General features: G+C 52.5%; 1 protein-coding gene across 4 annotated transcripts; it reads left to right on the top strand.

The window, feature by feature from the left end:
* The first annotated feature begins 1969 nt into the window (after window positions 1–1969).
* Window positions 1970–19816, top strand: Mdfi (MyoD family inhibitor). 4 transcript variants are annotated; one of them, XM_028766718.1, is made up of 6 exons: window positions 3331–3377; window positions 3593–3679; window positions 5822–5926; window positions 11383–11562; window positions 14455–14682; window positions 18998–19816. In XM_028766718.1, the coding sequence occupies exons 3-6, from the start codon at window positions 5854–5856 to the stop codon at window positions 19252–19254; spliced, it is 738 nt and encodes a 245-aa protein (XP_028622551.1). In that variant the 5' UTR covers window positions 3331–3377; window positions 3593–3679; window positions 5822–5853; the 3' UTR covers window positions 19255–19816. The 4 variants fall into 4 exon arrangements, with proteins under 4 accessions (XP_028622548.1, XP_028622549.1, XP_028622551.1 ...); XM_028766715.1 differs by lacking the exons at window positions 3331–3377; window positions 5822–5926 and adding an exon at window positions 1970–2352; XM_028766716.1 differs by lacking the exons at window positions 3331–3377; window positions 5822–5926 and adding an exon at window positions 1970–2265 and having other exon boundaries at window positions 18998–19813.
* Window positions 19817–21488: the final 1672 nt, after the last annotated feature.

The following is a 21488-nucleotide window of genomic DNA, read 5'->3' on the forward strand; positions in this document are numbered from 1 at the left end:
AAGACTAGGTGGAACATTTGGCTCAGGTGCTGATGTAAAAAGAGCATCCAACCCTGTTCATCTCACTTCAGTCAGAATGGCTGTCATCAAGGGGGGTGGGGGAAGCCACTAATGCAGGCAAGGTGTCCTTATTCATGATGGGAATGCATGCTTGCACCAGATGGAAATCCTCGTGGAGGTTCCTCAAAAAACTGAAAACAAGCTTCTGTTAGCATATAACCCATCCATACCATTCCTGGTATACACCTGAAGGACTCCAAGTCAGTCTACCGCAGAGACACTTGCCTGCCCGTGTTTACTGCTGTGCTGTTCATAGAGGAAACCTACCAGCCTCGATGCTTGTCAACAGATAAATGGATTTCTTTTTTTTTTGTTTGTTTGTTTGTTTGTTTTTCGAGACAGGGTTTCTCTGTATAGCCCTGGCTGTCCTGGAACTCACTCTGTAGACCAGGCTGGCCTTGAACTCAGAAATCCGCCTGCCTCTGCCTCCCAAGTGCTGGGATTAAAGGCGTGCGCCACCACCGCCCGGCTTGGATAAATGGATTTCAAACATTCGGTTCACATATACGATGAAATTCTATGCAGCCCTGGAGAAACGTGGAACCGTGACCTGTGTGGGGAAATGGCTGAGACTGGAAACTATGTTAAGCAAAACAAGGCAGGCTCCAAAAGACAAATACTGCATATCTTCTCTTATTGGTGCAGCCTTGATTTAAGATTATACACATGGGAATGACCGTGTATGTGTATGTATCTACAGATGTGTATGTGCATATGATGAAACTCTAGGAAAGGGAAGCAAGACAGGACAGAAAGATGTGAAGGGAGCTAGAGAAGAGAGAGAGTCACTGAATAAATGCAGTGAAGAGGAAACCAGCTAGAGGGGACAAAGGAGATGGCGGTGGGGGAGGGGAACAAGCCAGAAGTATGACACGTGGTGAAACTCATTATTTTATACGATAATCTAAAAATTAACAATATTATAATAGTGGGGCCTGGTGATATACACCTTTAATCCCAGCCCTTGGGAGGCAAGGCAAGTGTTTGAGGGTAGCCTGATCTACATAGCATGTCCAGGCTAGCTATGGCAATATAGTGAGACCCTGGGGGTGGTGGCACACGCCTTTAATCCCAGCACTTGGGAGGCAGAGGTAGGCGGATTTCTGAGTTAGAGGCCAGCTTTGTCTACAGAGTGAGTTCCAGGACAGCCAGGGCTACACAGAGAAACCCTGTCTCGAAAAAAAACAAAAACAAAAAAAAATCAAAAATAATATGATAAGAAAGAATTCAGTGAAGGGAGGCGTAACGGTGCTCACCTGTAATCCCAGCATTTAGGACGCTGGGGCCAAAGGACCAGGAGTTTCAGGCCAGCTTGTTGACACAATGAAATTCTGTCTCACCCAGATCCCTCCTTACCAAAATACTTCTTATTCAAACACGGTAGCATACCAAAGGCTCACGGTGGGGATGTGGCTCAGTTGGAAGAGTGCCCAGCATACAGGAAACCCATCTCTAGAGCCCTTCAAACCGGATGTGGTGCCCAGTAATCAGAGTGCTCCGGGAGGAGGAGCAGAAGGCCGTCACACAGGAATGTGTGGCCACACTGGACACCACGTTGCCTCAACCACCAGAAGTTCCTCTACCACAAGTACCCGTGTGATACTTGGTACAGTATCATAATACTAATTAGTCGTGGCCCTCAAATCCCGTTGTCCCAAAGATCAGAGCAATCTAGTTCTTCTGAATGCTGAGTCTTCAAAGGGGGCACATCCGTGTAACTGGCGTGCATAGGTGAAGGTGTTTCTGCATCTACACAGACGTAAACACAGACTTCTGACGGGGTGGAGGTGGGGCGCTTTGACATCCCTTGGAAGACCTTGAAACAAGGTCAAACGAGGCTCAAGAATTGCATTAGTTCCAGGAGCCCTGATCTGAAACAGAAAAACGTACAAGATGGAGCGCCGAAGCTAAGGGGAAACTGAGGAGCTGCTTTTGAAGGCAGGTGAGGCCCGGCCTAACGCTGCAGGTAAGCCGGGAAGAATGCAGCAGCAGCCAAACACTCCCGCGGGCGCGTCGCAGTGACTCAGCCGCTACCAGGAAGGAGGAGTGCTCCCAAACTCAGCGACGCCCCCAGACAGCAGCCTGATCTCCGAGGCTCTGGGGAGCCAAGTCCCCCGCAGCGAGCATCAAGACGTCCAGGGCGGGACCCCCTGCCGTCCCGCTTTCCTCCCAGAGCAGTCACCTCTGCCCATCCATCCCCGGGACGTGGCCGAGGGCGGTGACAGCGCTGCGGGCGCCGTGGGGGCCACGCGGGTCCTGGCCCCGACGGCGCCCAGAAGACCTACAAGAGCTGTAAGTAGTGACTTCGAGGACTGGGAGGCGACCGTGAGGGAACTCCATCCTTGGCGTCCCAGCTTTCCTCTCGGCTGTAACGCGGGCTGAGAGGAGGTGGCCTGGCGCCGCCGCCTCCCTAATTAGCCCTGGTGGTGTGGACCCAGACGCCGGGCTTGGAGGCAGCTCAGGTCCAGTGTGAGTCTCAGAGGGGATCACCAACATGAGCCTGTCTAGCCCCACCTGGCTGCCTACAAGCTCTCTGAATCGGTTCCTGGAGTCACTCTGAGGGTCCCCGAACCTCTTGGTGACAGTTCCTCCGCACAATTCCAGCCGGACCAACAGACTGGCCTCTCCTCAATCCTTTCTATACACTCACCCTCGTGAGAAAGTTGGGGTGCCAGCCTGGAGCCCAAAGAGGGGATGGACAATCCTTCTTCTAAAACGGATTCCCATGTCCAGCTGGCACTGGCAAGGGTGGCAAGCCTTCGGTATGTTTTTGGCTGCTATGGGACCGGGGAGGCTAATGAGACACACCAGCCTGGCTTCCCGGAGAGCCAGTTTCTGACGGGCTGAGCCCCAAACTCCAGGCACCCAGCTCCGAAGTAGAGGCATGAACAAGGGGCATGATTGCTCCGTGATTTGAGGGCGACTGCTATCCAGATCATTGTCCCGGGATGATTGTGACTTCTTCCTTTTGATATTCTGGAAACTTTTACAAAGTTTAAGACCAAAGGAAAACATGCGGCCCCTTGTGCAACCCGCGAGGTTCTCCCGGCCCTGGGTAGGCGGAGATCTGGGGAGACTGGAGATCCTGGCTCTGAGCGAGGGGAGGAAACCAGACGAGCTGGCTTCCTGTGGGGGCTCAGGCCTCGGACGCCCCGCGGACAGACGTGTCCTGCCCTGGCAGCAGCGAGTCCCGCACGGGGGAGGGGACGCCTGAGGGGGGCTGAGACAGCGAGGAGGGGGCGGGGACGGGGTGGGCCGGGGAAGAGGGGAGGAGCGAGGGGGCTGGAGCGAGAGAAGGAAGAAGGAAGGGGCGATCGGTGGGTGCGAGCTGGCGCTGGAATGGGAGCCAAGAGCGAGTGAGCAGGGAGGGGGCGCGGGCGACACCCAGGTGTCGCATGGCGGGGTCCACGAGGTGACCTGCCTGGGCCAGCAGCGCGCAGCTTGCACGAGTATGCGTTAGGGCACCCACTCCGGTTCCCCACGCACACCCGAGGGTGGCCTGCCCCCGCTTGCTGAGCGCTATTTTCTCCAGGTCCCAGGCCGATGTCCCAGGTGAGCGGTCAGTGCCCTTCTCGCTGCGACGCGCCTCATGGAGTCCCCAGCGCTGCCCTGGACCCAGGTAGGAGCAGGAATGGAAATCGAAGGTAGACCAGAGTGGTGTGGAAGGCTGAGAGAAGTTTTGGGGGTGGGGTTGTTGGTTCTCTTGGAGACAGACAGGCGGATGGCCCCAGAAGCTTGGGTGGGGGTAGGGGTGGGAAGTCTCAGTATAGGGGACCAGGTCCAAGGGGGAGAAGAGAGGAATAGAGGACTAGAGGAGGCAGGGCCCGGAGCAGGCGGCCATGGCTGTGCAAAGTTGGCTCCAACACACACACACACACACACACACACACACACTCCGTGATGTCTGCCCATAATATTGGGATTTGTGGCTGAACCATTTCTGCCCAGTGTGTAAATATTTATGAGGGCCTTAGGCGGGGTGTGTGGCAGGGGGAGGTGGTGTCTCTCTTCTTCCCTTCCCCCAAACTAAGCAGAATGAGGCTCCAGTGCTCCTTGAGAACTTTTGTCTCAGCAACTAGTGGTTAGGAACCTGGCCCCTTCCCTCCTTGTTAGTTGAAGATTCCTCCGGGCAGTCTCTATCCTGCGTGGCGCGCGTGCACACACACACACACACACACACTATCAACAACATAGTAAAATGCCCCATCCCCCACCTCAAAGGCTAAACTACTCTGATTGCCCCAGGAGCCTACGGACTAAGGAAGGGTTTGTGTCTCCCTGAGGGGACCTGCCAATTTAGCTTTCCAGTCCCTGACCCTCAGAGTCTAGAGTTTTCTCTGAGGTTCATATGGACAACCAGATTCGTTCAACGTCAGGGTGGGCAGGGTGCAGAACTGCAGGCCCAGATTTCCTGACTTAAACCCCTATTTTGGCTCAGTTGAAAGCCCTGCCTTCCTCCCACCCAAACCAACCTCTCCTTTCCCCAACACTGCCTCAGTAATGAAGATCCAAGCCCATCCTGAACCTCAAACTCCCATCAAGGTCTTAGACCAGTTCTCCCTCCTTCTCTGGCCTGGGTCTCTACCCCCTCTCAGAGCCACCCAAGCTTGTTCGTCTGTTTGTGGGGGATGGTCTCAGCTGCTTGTCTACCTGGCCTGGCCTCTCCCAACTGTAGAGGCGGAATCTCCCAAAACTGAGTGATGTCTGGCCAGTGGAGACTAATGTGTCTGTGCTTTGTCTTCATCTGCCCTAAGTCCCTGTTCTGGTAGAGCCCTTGATTCTAGGGATACCCTCCTCCAAGGACCAGGCTCCTTTAGCTTGGAAGGACAGTGGGGATCAGGGGGTTGGGAGGCCTTTGTGTCTGGGACCTCTCTCTCTCTCTCTCTCTCTCTCTCTTTCTCTTTCTCTTTCTCTCTCTCTCTCTCTCTGTCTTGGCCTCTCTCCCACCCGAGTTTCCATGCTTGCTTGTTTCCTCTATTGGTTTTTCTCTGTGCTCTCCTGTGATATCTCCTTCCAAGATCCCCTCCCTTGTCTGACCTGCTCTCCACCCAGTGGCAGAGGAGGGGAGCAAAGTGTGCTCAGGACAGGCTGCGGAGTCCAGGGGGAGCTGCTGGGAAGGCCTAGTCCTGGACTGTAATTTGAGGCTCCTGTGTTCCAGCAAGCCCCCAACCCAGCCTGAACTGGGCCAGACAATGCAGCTTTTATAACACTTGTCCTGCTCTGTTCTGCCTGCTACCCAGGAAGCCCAAACCGCAGGAGACTCGGCCAAAAACCCCACAGACGCCTGACTTTGAGACCAAAATCCGCCATGCTCCCTGTGTGCCCACAGAACAGGGAGGCCATTACACTGTCCCCCAGAGTAGAAACCAATAGCCAGAGAGTGACATGGCCTCCTCTCTCAGGCATCCAAGATACAGACGGCACAGGAACACTCAGGGCATCTCTGGTTAGGGCAGGTGGTCAACCACTAAGACTCTTGACTCCCCCACTGGCCTCTACCTCACCCATTCCTGAGAGCCCTAAGAGTCTGGCTCCCTAACCCACAAGATGTCTGCCCAGCACCGGCAAGTCACATTTCTGTCCATGGGTCTAAATTCGATTTCCTGGTACTTGAAGCCTTTGGACCTGAAACGACTGGCTTGAGCCTAAGCAGCAGCTCAGACCCTCTCCAGTCCTCCACTCAGTGGCCTGGGTCTGTGACTAGTGAATTCACACTTGTGAAATGGACATCAGAAGAGTCCACCTTCTCCGGTCTTGTTAGGGTTCAGAGCCAGATACCACCCCTAATATTCGATGCGGCCCCTCTTTCTCCTTTCTCTAACCTGGGGCATTCTGAGTTTCAACACTCAGCCACAGAGGTGCAGAGGCAAATGCTGACCACCAAAGGGGAAAGAGATGGACAAGGGCCCGGACTGCAGAAGCCATTGTGTCATTGCCGAGTTGTCAGGATAACATGGCTCTTTGGAGAAAGGACTGCTGTCATGGGGGTCAGGGAAGGCTTTCTGGAGAAAGAGATGCTAGTGTGGCTAGACCAGGAAAGATGGTGGCAGCGTGGTCATGAGGAACTGAATACACATAGGTAGTTTGGCCAGAAGCTGCCGTGATAGCCCAAGGGTGTGGATAAGCTAGTCTGCCTGGAACACAAGACCTTTGTACATTCACTGAAGATGTGTGACCAGAGGCTTTGAATGTCTGGTCAGGCAGAGAGCGAACTATAGGGTTCCAGACATCACTCTGGCCTGAAGTCCTGATCTCTCTCTAGAGACAGTCATAGCCCAAAGGGCAGGGTGCTCAGATCCACTGTCTGCAAAGACAATGCTGGAGCTCCAGAACAGGAACTGGCCCGACTTGAAGTGAACCCATCCCACTTGGAAGAAGTTCTTCACTTTCTTTCTGGCCAGGGACCACCCCTACCCCCAACCTGATGGATAACGGGCTGAGGGACTCCACAAGGTCCCCGGTGCCACTGTGATATCTCCCTGACATTCCTTTGCAGTGTGTAGATTTGAATATGTAACTTCCGCCCCTTTCTAGAGCTCTGACATGCAGACCGGAACCTTAGCCCACGGTAGGGGTGAGCATGCGTCAGAGTGAATCCTGCCTGGATTTCACCAGGGGTGCAGGACACTAGTGTGTTTGAGAGCACTGTGTACATTAAAGAATGATGTCGTTCTGGTCGGGTTTGAGGTAGACATACTACCAGGTGACCATGGTGACCTTAGGACTCCAGCTGTGGACATCAGTCCTTCTCTATCCAGTGGGTCCTTTGTTCATGCCCACAATGCTCCCTTGTGGCCTTTCCCAACTACAGCTTCCTACACTCTCATTCAGGAGATCCCTTAGACACTCTCTTCTCCATGGCTGGACAGTGGAGTCTTTCGGTTACAGAAGGGAAACTGGGCTCTTTAGCCTCTTGATCTGCAAGTCTTCCCCTCACCTGTGGCTCTTCTGTCTCATCTATCCCAGAAGTGCGATTCCCAGCCCGCGTCTTGGGGTCCAGACCTCATGAGGTAGCATCTATGGAGCAGGTCTTCCTGACTCTGCCTTTTCCTTCCAGCACTGTGAGCCTGACTCTAAGAATATGCTTCATTCCCCTCTTCTGCCTGCAACTGAGACCTTCCTAACTTCAGGTCTGCTCCTCTGTGTCCAGGCTGAAACACTGGACTTGTAGTCCTAGAAATCAAATTTCCTACACTGTCAGCTTCCTCAGGCCATGGTCTGGTCTCTCCAGAAATCTTTTGTTCCTTCCAGGTTGAAGGTCACCAGCCGTGTAGGTGATTATTGTTAGGAGAGACGCTTGAATGAATGGGACTGAGATGGCGGCTCCCGTCTCCTTAAACCCTCCTCTTCTTCCTCCTCTTCCTCCTCTGCCTCTTCTTCCTCTTCCTCTTCCTGCTCCTCTTCCTCCTCCTCTTCCTCTTGAAGCTCTAGGGACCAAAAGAGCAGGAATCTTGACTCTTATCAGGACTATACACTCCGGTGACCTCAGAAAAAAGCCTGGGAAGCCAAGGGCTTTCGATGTCTAGCTGCTGTCCCAAACTCCAGTCCTCAGTAGCAGGGAGTGGCATGTGCCCCCTCATGCCCATCAGACTAGCAGCTCTGGGGTCTTGTTCTTCTCCATCTTCCCACCCCAGTTATTGTCTAAGACTCAGCTGTAGCTAGTCTTTGCGACTTGTGAGTTCTTCTTTTTCCTATCCTTTATTCCCACCCCTCCCCCTGCCTCCTTTCACCCTCTGACACTAAACAGGAGAGAAACAAGGACAGAGGGGAGAGAGGAATTAGGAAAATTCCGGAATCTAATTTCTGTCCTTTTGTTTCTTCTTTGACCACGCCTACTAACAAACCGCAACCAACTTCCCTAAATGACTAACAACCACTGAGAATGCCCCTTGGGGTCCTTGCATTTATGTACCCTCTGAAAAGTTCCCACAATTCCAAATGTCACACAATCACAATACTTCTGCTAAAGCATGAGTTAAATGGTGGTCCTGCTGTGGACAGTCCATGGCAGCACCACGTCCCACACCTGGCGTTAAAAATGAAAGCACATCCTTACAAGATTTCTCCATTGTTGTTGTTTTAAAGAAACCAGATTCCAGAGTTCTTCAGAATGGCACTACACTCAGTGGATTTTGCCTTCTCCAGGATACCTCCTGGCATGTATATGTGCACACACACACACCTACATACACACACAACTACATATACACAAACTTACATGTTCATACACCTACACACGTGGGGGGAGGTGCGTTTTTAAAAATTTTGTTTTAAAGACTTGGTCTTATGAGGCCCAGACTAGCTTTCAACTTGCTATGTAGCCAAGGCTAGCATTTAACTCTTACTCCTCTTGCCTCTGCCTCCCAAATGCTGAGCTTATAGGTAAGTGATACCACATCCCACCGGGACCCTTAAAAGCTAACATTATAACAAGTTCTCTGATTGCTGAATTATACCCTCAGCCCTCTTCCTTGTCAACCCTTGCAAATATCCCTGCTGGGATTTATTTTGTTTTATTTTATTTTATTATTTTGAGATGGATCTTGCTATGTAGCTCAGTCTAGACCTCCAACTCTCATAGCATCCTAGGTGCTAGGCCTACAGATCTGCCCCGTCACAGCCAGCAGCCTATAGAGACTCTCCTGTTGTATGTTTTGCTTTTGAGAGAGTCTCCTTCTATAGCCCAGGCTGACCTGGAATTCACGGGCAAAGCTTCTGCCTGAGCCTCTCAAGAGCTGGGATTACAGATGTGAGCCGCCATGCCCATGCCTAGCTAGCTTGCTGCAGTTCTTGCCTGTCAGTGTATATGACGGCCACTTGCGCCATGGCAGGCTCCTTTGGCAGTGGCTTGGGTTTCTTCATTCTGGTTCACCGGGTGCTTGATTAGATCAGGCATCTTTTAGACACTAGTAAGTGCTGGACGGGAGAAGGGAAGGAAGGAAAAGGCAAGGTTAGATGGGTAAATGGGCAGCTGCTGGCAAATAGTCCCTCTGCTGTGTGCATCTTGCTCTGAGAGCTGGATATTCGTGCCTCCTTCCCACACAGAGCAACTGAGATTCTGTAACAAACCAGGTATAGTGGTTTGTGCTTGTAATCCCAGCACTCAGGAGGCCAAGAGAGGATTGCTCAGTATGTTCAAGACCAGTCTGGGCTATAGAGTGAGACCTTATCTACCAAAGGCATTCCGGGTTGGGGAAGGATGAGAGATGGCTCAGCAGTTAGGAACACTTGATGCTTCTGCAGAGGGCCAAGTTCAGTTCCCAGCATCCACATCAGGTAGCCTACAACCTGCTGGTACTCCAACTCCAGGGGAGCCGATGCCCTCTTCTGGTCTCCGTGGGTACTGGTGTTCATGTGGGTAAACCCACTTGTGTGTGAATGCATGCCTGTGTGTGTGCGCGCATACACACACATACGCGCACACACACACACACACACACATATTTAGAATTAAAAATAAGATTAAACTCTTTTTTAAAAGATTTATTTGTTTATTTTATGTCTATGAGTGCCCTGTCTTCATGCACATCAGAAGAGGGCATCAGACCCCATTACAGACGGTTGTGAGCCACCATGAGTTGTTGGGAATTGAACTCAGGACCTCTGGAAGAGCAGCCAGTGTTCTTAACCACTGAGCCATCTCTCTAACCCCAAGATAAAACTTTTTTTGTTTTGTTTTTTTTTTTGTTTTTCGAGACAGGGTTTCTCTGTGTAGCCCTGTCTATCCTGGAGCTCACTCTGTAGACCAGGCTGGCCTCAAACTCAGAAATCCACCTGCCTCTGCCTCCCAAGTGCTGGGATTAAAGGCGTGCACCACCACCGCCCAAGATAAAGCTTTTTTAAGATCATGAAACTTACTCTTCCTTGGGTTTTTTTCATGACACAATATGTGACAGTCAGGACCCCAACTCAGGCCTGGGACCACGGAGAGATGTTTCTAGGGCCCAGGGGCTGGTGTCTGGAACTAGCAGGCTTCCTATAACTTGGATGCAAGTGCCTAGCTGCGTTCTTTCATGCCAACTCAGTGTCTGTTTTCCAGTCATGACAGGGATTCCACCTAGTAGACAGCGTGACACCTCTTTGGCCGTCAGCACTGCTTGTCTGTTGTCCCATATTTCAGCCCCATGACTTGCCAAGAGACATCTGAGTTTTGCATCCTGAATCCAGGTTGTGGGGGGCCTCTCACCTTTGGGGCCACCCACATCTATGTAACCTGCCTCCCCACACAGCCCTGCCCTCTGGCGTCTGCTTCTCTCAGAGTTTCTTGTTTCTGTTTCTTCTTTCTCCCAGCATGGGACGTATGAGGGAAGACAGGTACAGGAGTCATTCCCCGAGACCACCGCCATCCCACTGTCCAGCACAGCCCGGTGTCTGTTAAGAGGCAGCTATACCCCAAAATTGTCATAGCTTGGGCCCTATGACCACCGGCTTTACCCCAAGATCCACCCCCCACCAAGCCCAGACGCCAAGACTGTAGGCTCTCAGACACCTCCCATCCCCTGTGCTTTCCTGGGAGCCCAAGGGGCCCAATCCTGCTGCTGGCGGGGGAGCTGCGGTTTGTAGGTGGCTTCATTCCCTCATTCCGCCCACCCTGCCCAGAGCCACTCTAATTACATGGGCCTGTGGTTCACCTCTTCCCAGTGCTCCTGGCTGTCTCTGGACCTCTCTTCCTGCCTGGGGCCCCTCCCTGCTCCTCACCCCCAGGTTGCTCTCTCACTTCTCTCCCATGCCAGCATCCCCTCTCTGACCCAGTTTCTCCACATCTGCCTTCTTCCTGTCTCATAGCGGTTCCCTGCTCGGTTCAGCCCAGGCTCTGTCTAATCTTTGTCTTTCTTCTTCATGGCTGACTTTCTTCTTCATCCCAGACTGCCTGTCACAAGATCTCAGTGGCTCGGCCTTCCCCACCCGGTCTCCCAAATTCTCTTCTCTCAGCATCTACCATCCAGCGCCTGTCGGTCTCCATAGCTAACTCTCCGGCTGCAGCATTGAGCAGTTTGTCCGTTTTCCTCTTACACTGTGTCCCACTCCTCTCCCTACATCTCTTTATACCACAGGCCCCTTCTCCTGATGCTACGTGGACGTATTCACCCATGAACAAATGCATGCCCGCATGCCAACATGCCCTTGCGCGTGTATGAGTTATGATTTGGGAACTTTCAATTTGGAAATCAAATACCACAGCCAGATAGGGTGGTAGCTCGGTGATCATGAAGGGACCGTCCTGAGGGCTCATTGGGTCCTCTGTGCTGTAGGTCAGACCTGGGCCTGGGCACACAGGAGCACACCAGGAAGACGACCCTTGATCATTTGCTTTTCCCTTAGCCCAGACCATGTCCCTCCTCCCTGGGCTGGAGGTAGCAAGATCCACTCACCCTGCAGAGGCATCATCTGAAGAGGGCTCCCCGGAGGAGGCGGCACCCTCCATGCCCCAAGACAGTAGTCTTGGGGCTCACCAGGCTCTGAACAGCACTGACCTCGATGTCCCCACAGAAGCTGTGACGTGTGAGTCCCAGGGACCTGGGGGTTTGGGGTGGCAACATGCAGGGAAATCCACCCCAGGTATGCTGTCAGAAGTTCAGATGAGATGTCTTTGTCCTGGGTGCTGATGCAGGCAGGGAATGTCAAGGAGACTGTCCTGTGTCAGCTGCCCCCTACCTCTCTGCCCTGTAGAGGCCAGGCTCAGGCAATACAACTTAAGGTTGTACAGCAAGAGGTATCTTTTCCTCTCAGAGAGAGAATTGGTTTGCTAGGCAGGGCCAGAAACTGGAACACAGTACAGTGCACCCTTCAGGGCAGGACCATGGTGCAAAGGAAAGAGGGAAGATCCCAGTTGCTCAGAGGAGAAAGGAACAAAATTCATCTTTACCAATTCTGAGTGCTTTCCTAAAGAGGCATCGCCATAGCTCTTATCAAGCCCATTCTACAGATGAGGAAACTGAGGGTCAGACCTACAACAGAGCAGGACTCAAGCCTGGCACTCAAGTCTGCTGGCCCCACTCCGCTGTGCCCACCTGCCTTTTTGGCATAAACAATGTGCCTCCTAGACTTCTAGCCTGGGAATCTGGGGCCAAGTGTGGAAGTAGGGTTCTTGACTCCTGGGAGAGCAGTGTCCTCAGCCTCCTGCACGCGCACGCGCGCGCACACACACACACACACACACACAACTGAGAAAAGGAGGTCACAGCCATAGCCACAGGGAGAGCGTCCCAGGTGGGAGTGGGACAGACACCCCTGTGTCTATGGCCTTGAGTGTTTGCTCTGTGACTCAACACCACCCCCACCCCTTGGCTCCCCCACAGCCAAGGCCACAGGCGACCTTTGTGTCTGCAGCACCTCCCAGGGCCCTGGGCTCACCACACATTCCCTCCCTCTGGCCACTGTACCCACGTTTAGGCAGCACAGCAAGGGACAGTGAAGCCGGCCAACGGCTCAGCCAGCCATCTGTGTGGAGCCAGGATGATTCAGGCCTGGCCACTCCCAAGGCTGTGCTCCTGCTTACCAGGTGCAGGATACCCCAGCCATGCTTGCCCAATGCTCTGTCACCTCTCACACTCCCAGCGTGTCCCCTCTGCTCCCCTCCTGGTGCCTGGTGTTGCCGTAACAGACTCCAGGCCTCCTCCTTCTACTTCCTAGCTGTGGAATCTTTCAAATTATACCAGCTGGTCCTCAAGGTTTTTCCATCAGAGAAATGGGCCAATAATAGATGGCTTGTGATGTTTAAAGACAAGACTGTGTGTAAGTGTCTTAGTCCACCACCTTGCCCCTAATACCTACTCAAAACATGTTAACTAGCTACTGCTTATAAAAAGTAATTATGTAGGGGCTGCAGAGATGGCTCAGAGGTTAAGAGCACTGACTGCTCTTCCAGAGGGTCCTGAGTTCAAATCCCAGCAACCACATCGAAGGTCACACTTGTCTGTAACTCCAAGATCTGACCCCATCACACAGGCGTAATATATGCAGACAAAACACCAATGTACATTAAATAAATAAATAAATAATAAATAAATTTTAATGTGATTATGTGAATGTAAAAGATTATTTCCCAGTCCCTCGGTCCCCAGCTAAAATCTCAAATTGCTTCCACTACTGAGATTTGCTAGTTGTGTGGCCTTGGGAAACTTCCTGTCCCTCTCTGGAACATTGTTTCCTTATCAGTGAAAAAAAAGATAGTGACCCAAGCATGTAGGTCCACACCAGTAATCCCAGCACCTCGGAAGCGGAGGCAGGAGGATGAGGGACTTGACTAGGATCATTGTCAGGTACATAGCCTGCTTGAGTCTAGCTTTGGCTACAAAAGATTCAATGGGGGGGAAAAAAAGAACGTTTTATAAAGAGGGTTCTGTGAGAAGACAATTAGCAAGTGCTGGAGACAGTGACACAGCACACAGCGAGTGTCCAGCCCTTTGTCTCTCCCAAGCACCCGAGGCCTCCTGTAAAATTTAAAGCCACAAGGTAGCCTAAAGAAGTCAGGCCTCTAGGGCTCAGGTAAGGGTTGGAAGTACCCTATACTTGCAGGAGGCACTGGGGGAGGGGCAGACCTCCTGTGACCCCTTCTTATCCCTATACCAGCATAACACACATATACCCTCACCTCCCGAGACTAGTGCCAAACCGCTCAACTGAGCAGCCTCTGAATGAGATCTACAAAGGAACAGAGGATTTGGGGGAACCTGCAGCCTCAACTTCCTAAAATTGGTTGCTTAGGCTGGGAGGGTAACTGGCCTTCCTGGAGGTCTCTCACCTACCCTCCCCCACTCCTCCCCCATCACCTAGACCAGGAGCCCCTCTGCACTCTCAGCACCACACTCTCAGCACCACAGCAGCAGGACCGGATGGGATTCTGCAGGGCTGAAGGCAAGAAGCAGAAAAAAGGGGCTGCTGTGAGCAGCCCTTGAGTCCAGGGCCAAGAATGCATCTCCAAACAGATGTTCCCAATAAGTCACCCACAGCACCAAGGGCGAAAACAGCTGGGGGTTTGGCAGAAGCCAAGGTGAAGATTAACCGATTCGCTGCCGTCTTAAGAAAACCCCAGGCAACCATGTCTCCCCTACTCCACTCTAGCCCAAATCCCGGAGCCTAAAAGAATAGATTTCACATGGGTAAGAAAGTGGGGGGGGGGGGGTCTTTCACACCCCTCGGCCACCACTTTGTACCTCTAGTTTGGGGTTTGGTTTCTGTGGAATGAGCACTGCTATAGGAGTTGAGAGATGAGCCCCAGTCTGCCACTGTTCCATAGCGTCACCGTGGGCTAGTCATTTCTACTTTCTAGGCCTCAGTTTCTCCATGTAAAGAAGACAAATCTGCCTTCGCTCCCCTGAGGAGCATCTAGGAATGAAGTAGGCAGGAAGTAGAGGATGAACCTCTTTCCTCATCGGCTCTTCATCTCTCCAGGCCAGCCTCAAGGGAACCCCCAAGGCTGCACCCCACTACTGCCAAATGGCTCTGGCCACGACCACCTCTCAGAACCGGGCAGTGCCGGGCATGCGGGGAACGGTGCTCTGGGTGGGCCCAAGGCCCACCGGAAGTTGCAGACGCATCCCTCTTTGGGCAGCCAAGCTGGAAGGAAGAGCAAAGGCAGCACCCGGTCAGCCTCACAGGTCCCCCTCCAGGCACAGGAAGGTAAGGCCCCTGCTGTCCGCATCCACAGACAGGCAGCGTCACCAGCTTGCTGCTTAAGAAATGCACAGCTCAGCCGAACAGCACTTAAGGAGCCTGAGGCTGGAGGATCAAGACCGTCTTGAGCTACACAACAAGACCCTGTCTCAAGCAATAACAAGAAACCAGGTGTGGTGGCTCACACCACTATAATCCCAGCACTCGGGAGACCCCAGCAGGACTGTCATGACCCGAGTTTGCTCCCTGGTGCCGTCGGGTAGGAAAAGAGTACTAACTCCAAGTTGTCCTCTGTGGGATGGGGTCTTAGCGGTTCAATTGCTCCAACAAAAACACCATGACTAAAAAGCAAGCTGGGAAGGAAAGGGTTTATTTAGCTTACACTTCCACAATCCATCATCGAAGCAAGTCAGGACAGGAACCCAAGCAGGGCAGGCTCCTGGAGGCAGGAGCTGACGCAGAGGCCATGGAGGAATGTCGCTTACCGGCCTCCTTCCCCTGGCTTGCTCAGCCCGCTTTCTTATAGAACCCAGGACCACCAGCCCAGCGATGGCCCCACCCACAGTGGGTGGGACCCTTCCCCATTCATCACTAATCAAGAAAATGCCTTACAGCTGGATCTCATGGAGTTTTCCCCAACTAAGACCCCTTCCTCTCTGATGACTCTGGCTTGTGTCAAATTGACACACAAAACCAGCCAGTACGTGTATATAGAAAGGTAGGCCTCCAGCCTCCAGTGAATCATCCATGCAACCACAGGAAAACCCGCTAGAGGCTAAGGAGAAGCTAAGGTGAAAGGTGACCGCATGGACCCCTGGGACCTTGCTGTCCTGTTCAACTTAGTAAACCTTGCAACGTATGTCTGGGCTGATCCAGCGTAAGCTGCCTCATTTCCAGAATCAGAAAATTTCCACAAGGCGGTTGTGGGACTCGTGCTTAGTGTGTGATGGCTTTCTGTCCCCAGTACCAAAGAAAATGAAAAATGAAAATCCTTTCGGAGTGGACAACCGAAAGTTTAGCCAAAGTGATAAGAGAGAAGAGAATGGTGTGGGGGTGGTGGCGGGTGGGGGGTGGGGGTGGCGGAAGTATGTGGTGGTGGGGGCATGGGGGTGGATGGCGGGGGGTGGATGGGTGCATGGGGGTGGGAGTGGGGGTGGCAAGTGTATGTGATGGGGGTGGGGACAAAGTACAGCAAGGGAGGCCAGAAGTTCTCAGATCCAACACCCAGTTGCTGTCCCAACAACACAGAGCCTCCTCTGGCTGCTGCGGTCAGCAGCAATCAGCTGGTTTTGCCCAGCCAAGAACCAACAGATCTCAGCCCTGTTCATGTTGGGGGGACCCTGGTCTAGCGACCAGAAAGCAGGATTCAGTGTGGCATTTGTGTTGTTGTTAAGATTTACTTATTTTATGTATATGAAAGTTTTGCCTGCACATATGTATGTGCACCAGGTGTGTGCCTGGTACCCTCAGAGGCCGGAAGAGTGAATCAGATGCCCTGGAACTGCAGTTACAGATGGTTGAGAGCCACCATGTGGGAGCTGGGGATTGAACTGAATGGAATCAAACCCAGGTTCTCTGCAAGAAAAAGAAATTCTTCTAACCACTGAGCCATCTCCATAGCACCCCTGTCCTGTCTCCTCCCCCACTACACACACACACACACACACACACACACACACACATGCAGGTGTGCATTTGTTAAGACATTCTGAAACCTCCTCACCCCCGGGGACAGATTCTGCCAGAAGTATTTTATGACAGGCAGTCATTCACATAACTTGCCTTAGGGGTGGGGAAGTGACTAGGTTAAGTGGTAGACCGTTTGTCTAGCATGTTCAAGGCCCTGGGTTCAAGTCCCAGTGGTGCAAGAAAATAATAACTCCTGTGCATCCTGGGCTTCTGCTATATGCTAGGACCTCGCCCTTGCCCTCCTCCGGCTCTCAGGAAGAAGGCACACATGATTATCCATGTGACAAGGGCAAGCACAGAGGTTGCATTAGCACGGGAACACCCACAGCAGTCCAGAAGGCTGAAGAGGAGGTGTAGAGTCTAGAGGGTGAGGTCGGGAACAAGAACATGGAAGTGACAGGTAATGAATGAGTGTGATGGCATTTGGCAGGTAGACTGAGACTCCAGGCACGTAGGGACCCTGGGAAAGCCTAACTGACGATGGCCACCTATGTGGTGGGGTACAAAGACAGCCTACCTGCACACATGGATGGTTGCGATGGACTGATGGTTTTAAATACAGCGGTGATTTACCACACCTGCATTTGAAGAGAGCTACTGTATCCATGCTGGTCGTAGATTGAAGACCAGGCATCCACAGAGGATGCTGGATAGCATTAATTGGCAAAAGGCAGTTCTATTGGGGAGGGATAGGTGCTCTGTCCCCTGGCCCGGCCCTCAGCAGGGCTTAGTGCCCAGGACTCAGCGGTGAGAGCTACAGCTCACCAATTCACCTGAGCACCTACTGTGCTCATTTTGTGTAGCCTGAGCTGGCCTCGTATTCAACTTTCAACTCCTGATCATCACGCCCCTACCTGACGTGAGCTGGGGTTACAGACATGCAGAACTACAACGTGTATACAGGGCTGGGGTAGAACTCGGAACTTTGTGCATGCACTGACTGAGCCGCATCCTGTTCTGGGGACTTGTGACACATCTGTAAACATAACAGACCAAGGGCCTGGCAAGTATGGGATGTCCATCAGCTAACAGCCTGAGGTGTGGTGGGAGGCGACAGGGCCAGGAAGACAGAAGCATGAGGAGAGCAGTGTGCCGGGTGAGGAGAGATTCTATTCTCTCCTGGGCAGGAGTAGAGGAACCTGCTCTCAGCCAGGAGATGTGATGTTTGAAGAGATAAGGAGAAAGGGGAGTGAGAACATTCCAGATAGAGAATGCCACCTGTTCGGCCTAGGTTCAGCCAGTGTGGGCACGGCAAAGTAGAAGGCGCCCAGGACTAGTCAGGAAAGGTGAGGTGTCTGGGCCTGAGGACCACCGGGGCCCTAAGCTTCCCCCGCTTGGGGGCTGGGTTAGTGATAGCTCTGAGCAAAGCAGGATCTGATATGTAGCCTCTCTTTTTATTTGCATTTTTTTTAAAGGCTCCTGCCTATCTGTGGGATAGACAACACACTGGTGAGGTGTAGCCAAAGATGGGGCGTAGGGAGTTCAGAGATGAGCAGAATTCTGGAATGAAAATATATATATTTATATTTATATTTATATTTATATTTATATTTATATTTATATTTATATTTATCTTATGTATATGAGTACACTGTTGCTGTCTTCAGACATACCAGGAGAGTACATCAGATCTCATTACAGATGGTTGTGAGCCACCACGTGGTTGCTGGGAATTGAACTCAGGACCTCTAGAAGAGCAGTCAGTGCTCTTAACCACTGAGCCATCTCTCCAGACCGGCCCCCCCGACCCTGATTATATATTCTTGTTTATTTGTTTTGGTTTTTTGAGACAGTACCCCAGTCTGAGCTCACACTCACTATGTGGCTGAGGCTGGCCTTGAACTGCCGATCCTCCTGCTTCCGCCTCCCAAACACTGGAATTACAGGTGTGTGCCACCATGCCCAGTTTATACGGCACTGAAGATCCAACCTAGGGCTTCTCGAATGCTATATTAACTGAGCCACATCCCAGCCCCTTGTATATATCTTTAAGTGGCTAATCTCTGTCCCTCCCCTGTAGAATGGGGCTAATGAACAGCCCACATCATAGAGTTGTTACCAGAGGTTTACATGACTTTACTTCCTACAGAGCACTTACAGCCGCGTTTGGACCACCTCTTTGCCCACATACCTGTTAAATACGTTTGTTGTTTTTTTTTTTTTTTGGTTTTTCTTTTCTTTTTCTTTTTTTTTCTTTTTCTTTTTGTTTGTTTTTGTTTTTTGTTTTTTCGAGACAGGGTTTCTCTATGTAGCCCTGGCTGTCCTGGAATTCACTCTGTAGACCAGACTGGCCTCGAACTCAGAAATCCGCCTGCCTCTGCCTCCCAAGTGCTGGGCTTAAAGGCGTGCGCCACCATTGCCTGGCTGCCTGTTAAATATGTAAGCAGAGGGCAGCTAAGAACGGGCTCCCAACGTAGGCTGCCTGGGCTCCCTCCAATCCCCACTCGGATTTGTTTGGTTGTTGTGCCTTTAAAGAAACAGGGCATCCAGTGGGAACTGGCCTCGTCTACTTCTCGGGGTAACCGGGACTAAGGGAGCTAAATGAAACTGCAGGCGCCCAGCAGCTCTGTTGGGCTATTGTTACTGGGGCTCCCTTGCTCCAGCCCCTTACTGTCCTGAACACCGCCCACAGATTGCTGTGTCCACTGCATCCTGTCCTGTCTGTTCTGTGAGTTCCTGACCCTCTGCAACATCGTCCTGGACTGCGCCACCTGTGGCTCCTGCAGCTCCGAGGACTCCTGCCTCTGCTGCTGCTGCTGCGGCTCCGGCGAGTGTGCGGACTGTGACCTGCCCTGCGACCTGGACTGCGGCATCGTGGATGCCTGCTGCGAGTCGGCAGACTGCCTGGAGATATGCATGGAGTGTTGTGGACTCTGTTTCTCCTCCTGATGCCGCGGGGTGGCCCCAGAGCTGCCGCACAAAGCTTGACGCCTCCCCTGACCCCCCGCGGACCCCTCAGAATCCTAACCCAGATGTGAGAAGGTGGCTCGCGCGAGGGGCCACCTCAGCCACGGAACAGGTCTGCTTTCAGACGCATAGCCTGGTCCCCTCGACTGGTGACCAGGGACACAGCATCTAGAGCCTGGTAGGACAGAACCAGTTAGCTGCCCAGACTCAGAACACTGTGAACGGCAGGGGAGGGGCAGGAATGGGAGGCCCGTGTCCTTCTCTACCTCTGCTCCAGGTGCCTGCCTCCCTCGGCTTACCCCAGCTTTGAGGACAGAAAATGTGAAAGGGCACCTGTCCTGCCGCCCATTGTCAGCCCCACCCCCGCTCTCTTCCCAGCTCATTTACTGGGCTCTTGTGGGGGCCTAACCCATATAGTGACCCAAGACGATGGGGTTTAGGGAGAGGGTGGGTGGGAGGGGGCGATAAGGAAAAGACTGGAAAGGGGTAGAGGGAGGGTCTGTTCTATTCATTACTGTAAATAAAGATATCCGTTCAATCTTCACTCTCCTCAGGACTCTTTACAAAATTTATAGACATAAATGCTCGGAAGCAAACCCTCCCTCCGGCCCCCAACAGCATCTTGTGTGGGGCCAAGGCGGGCTAGTAGGTAAAACGCTTGCCACGCAAGCATGGGGACCCGGCTGTGATGGAATCCACATAAAAGCTGGATGCGGGAGCCTGTGTCTGTCATTCCGGTGCTCCTACAGCAAGATGGAAGGCAGATGGGGGAATCTCTGGAAGGTCAAGAGCCAGCTATCACACAAGAAACTTTCAAACAAGATGAGAGGGCTGACTCTGAAAGTGTTCTGTTGGTATCAGGCCCAAACTCAGTGACATCACACCTAGGCGACCCTACATCGTTGCCAAGGCAACCGCCATACACTCCCAGAATCCACCTGGCTACCTCACCTTTACCTGGGAAAAGGCTACGTCATCGCCCATATAAGATAGGCAGACCTTCCTGACCTTGCTCTCTTACTCCGCCATCTCCCGTTTCTCCCCCCACCCATCCTTGCCCTTTGCCCTGAATAACACCTCCCCCACCACCACCCTCGCCTGGAACCGTTTGGTCTGGTGTTGTCTGTTCTAAGCTGAGAGCCAAAATCTAACATGTCCTGTGACCTGCGCATGCACCCTACACACACACACACACACACATACACACACACACACACACACACACACGCGCGCGCGCACATGCACACACGCACGCACACATGCCTACACACGTGCGCACACACACACGATGCACATACATGCACTCACGTGCACACATGTACGTTCAGGCACATGCATGCACACGTGCGCGTGCACACACACACGCACGCACGCACGCACCCTGTGGACAGGCCTGTGCTGCTCTCTTGAGGTCTCTTTTTCTTCTGCTTTCTTCTCTCTTTCTCCAATGATGAGGAAAGGATAGACCCACTCCTCCACCGTCCCCGCTGCCCACCAGCTGACAGCCGAGCCCAGCAAGGGAAGAGTTAACCTTGGCACAGTGTAATTAACAACAGATGTATTCAGGCTTTGATTAATTAATCTCCTGCCGACTGCAGCTTCTCCCAGCTTCCCTATGGAGTTGCTCCAAGGCACCGGCTGACCCTGTGTCAGCTGCAGAGGGACGCCTAGGAAGGGGTCGCTCCAGGCCTGCACACCCTGACTTGTACCTGAGATTCTGCGGATTGGGGACAGATGTAGCCTGAACTAGGGTCATGTTCCATGGCTTGAGTCCTTTTCCCCAGTTGCCATAGGTTGAGAAAGAAGCCATGTCAGGACCCCAGGAGGTCATGGGTCTAGTGACACATTCAGATAAAAAGCAGGATATACACAACACTGGCGGGCCTGGGTGTCACTGAGCAGCGCTGGGTGCACAGGCCTCAGGGACCCAGATCAAGTCATGGGGCAGAGAAGAGTCCAAGGGAGAAACTTGGCTGAGGACGGTACCCAAAGGTATGTGTGGGTGCTGCTTCCAGACTCGGTGGCTGAAGTGGTATCTGGAGGGAAGGAAACTTTTAAAAAATGGCCAGTGGCAATCCAAACTCTCTTTAGGAGTTGTACTGGCTGGTTTGGTGTCAACTTGACACAAGCTGGAGTTATCACAGAGAAAGGAGCCTCCCTTGAGGAAATGCTTCCATGAGATCCAGCTGTAAGGCATTTTCTCAATTAGTGATCAA

Source organism: Grammomys surdaster, unplaced genomic scaffold (assembly GCF_004785775.1).
Source record: "Grammomys surdaster isolate TR1022 unplaced genomic scaffold, NIH_TR_1.0 169, whole genome shotgun sequence".
Taxonomy (NCBI): Eukaryota; Metazoa; Chordata; class Mammalia; order Rodentia; family Muridae; genus Grammomys; species Grammomys surdaster.

What these genes read in the sequence shown, in the direction of transcription:
- Mdfi (XM_028766715.1), top strand. Translation starts at nt 3,604, where the DNA reads ATGTCCCAGGTGAGCGGTCAGTGCCCTTCTCGCTGCGACGCGCCTCAT. An exon ending in CAGCGCTGCCCTGGACCCAG is followed by an intron (nt 3,680 to 11,382) that starts GTAGGAGCAGGA and finishes CTTTTCCCTTAG; the next exon opens with CCCAGACCATGTCCCTCCTC. An exon ending in CCCCCTCCAGGCACAGGAAG is followed by an intron (nt 14,683 to 18,997) that starts GTAAGGCCCCTG and finishes CACCGCCCACAG; the next exon opens with ATTGCTGTGTCCACTGCATC.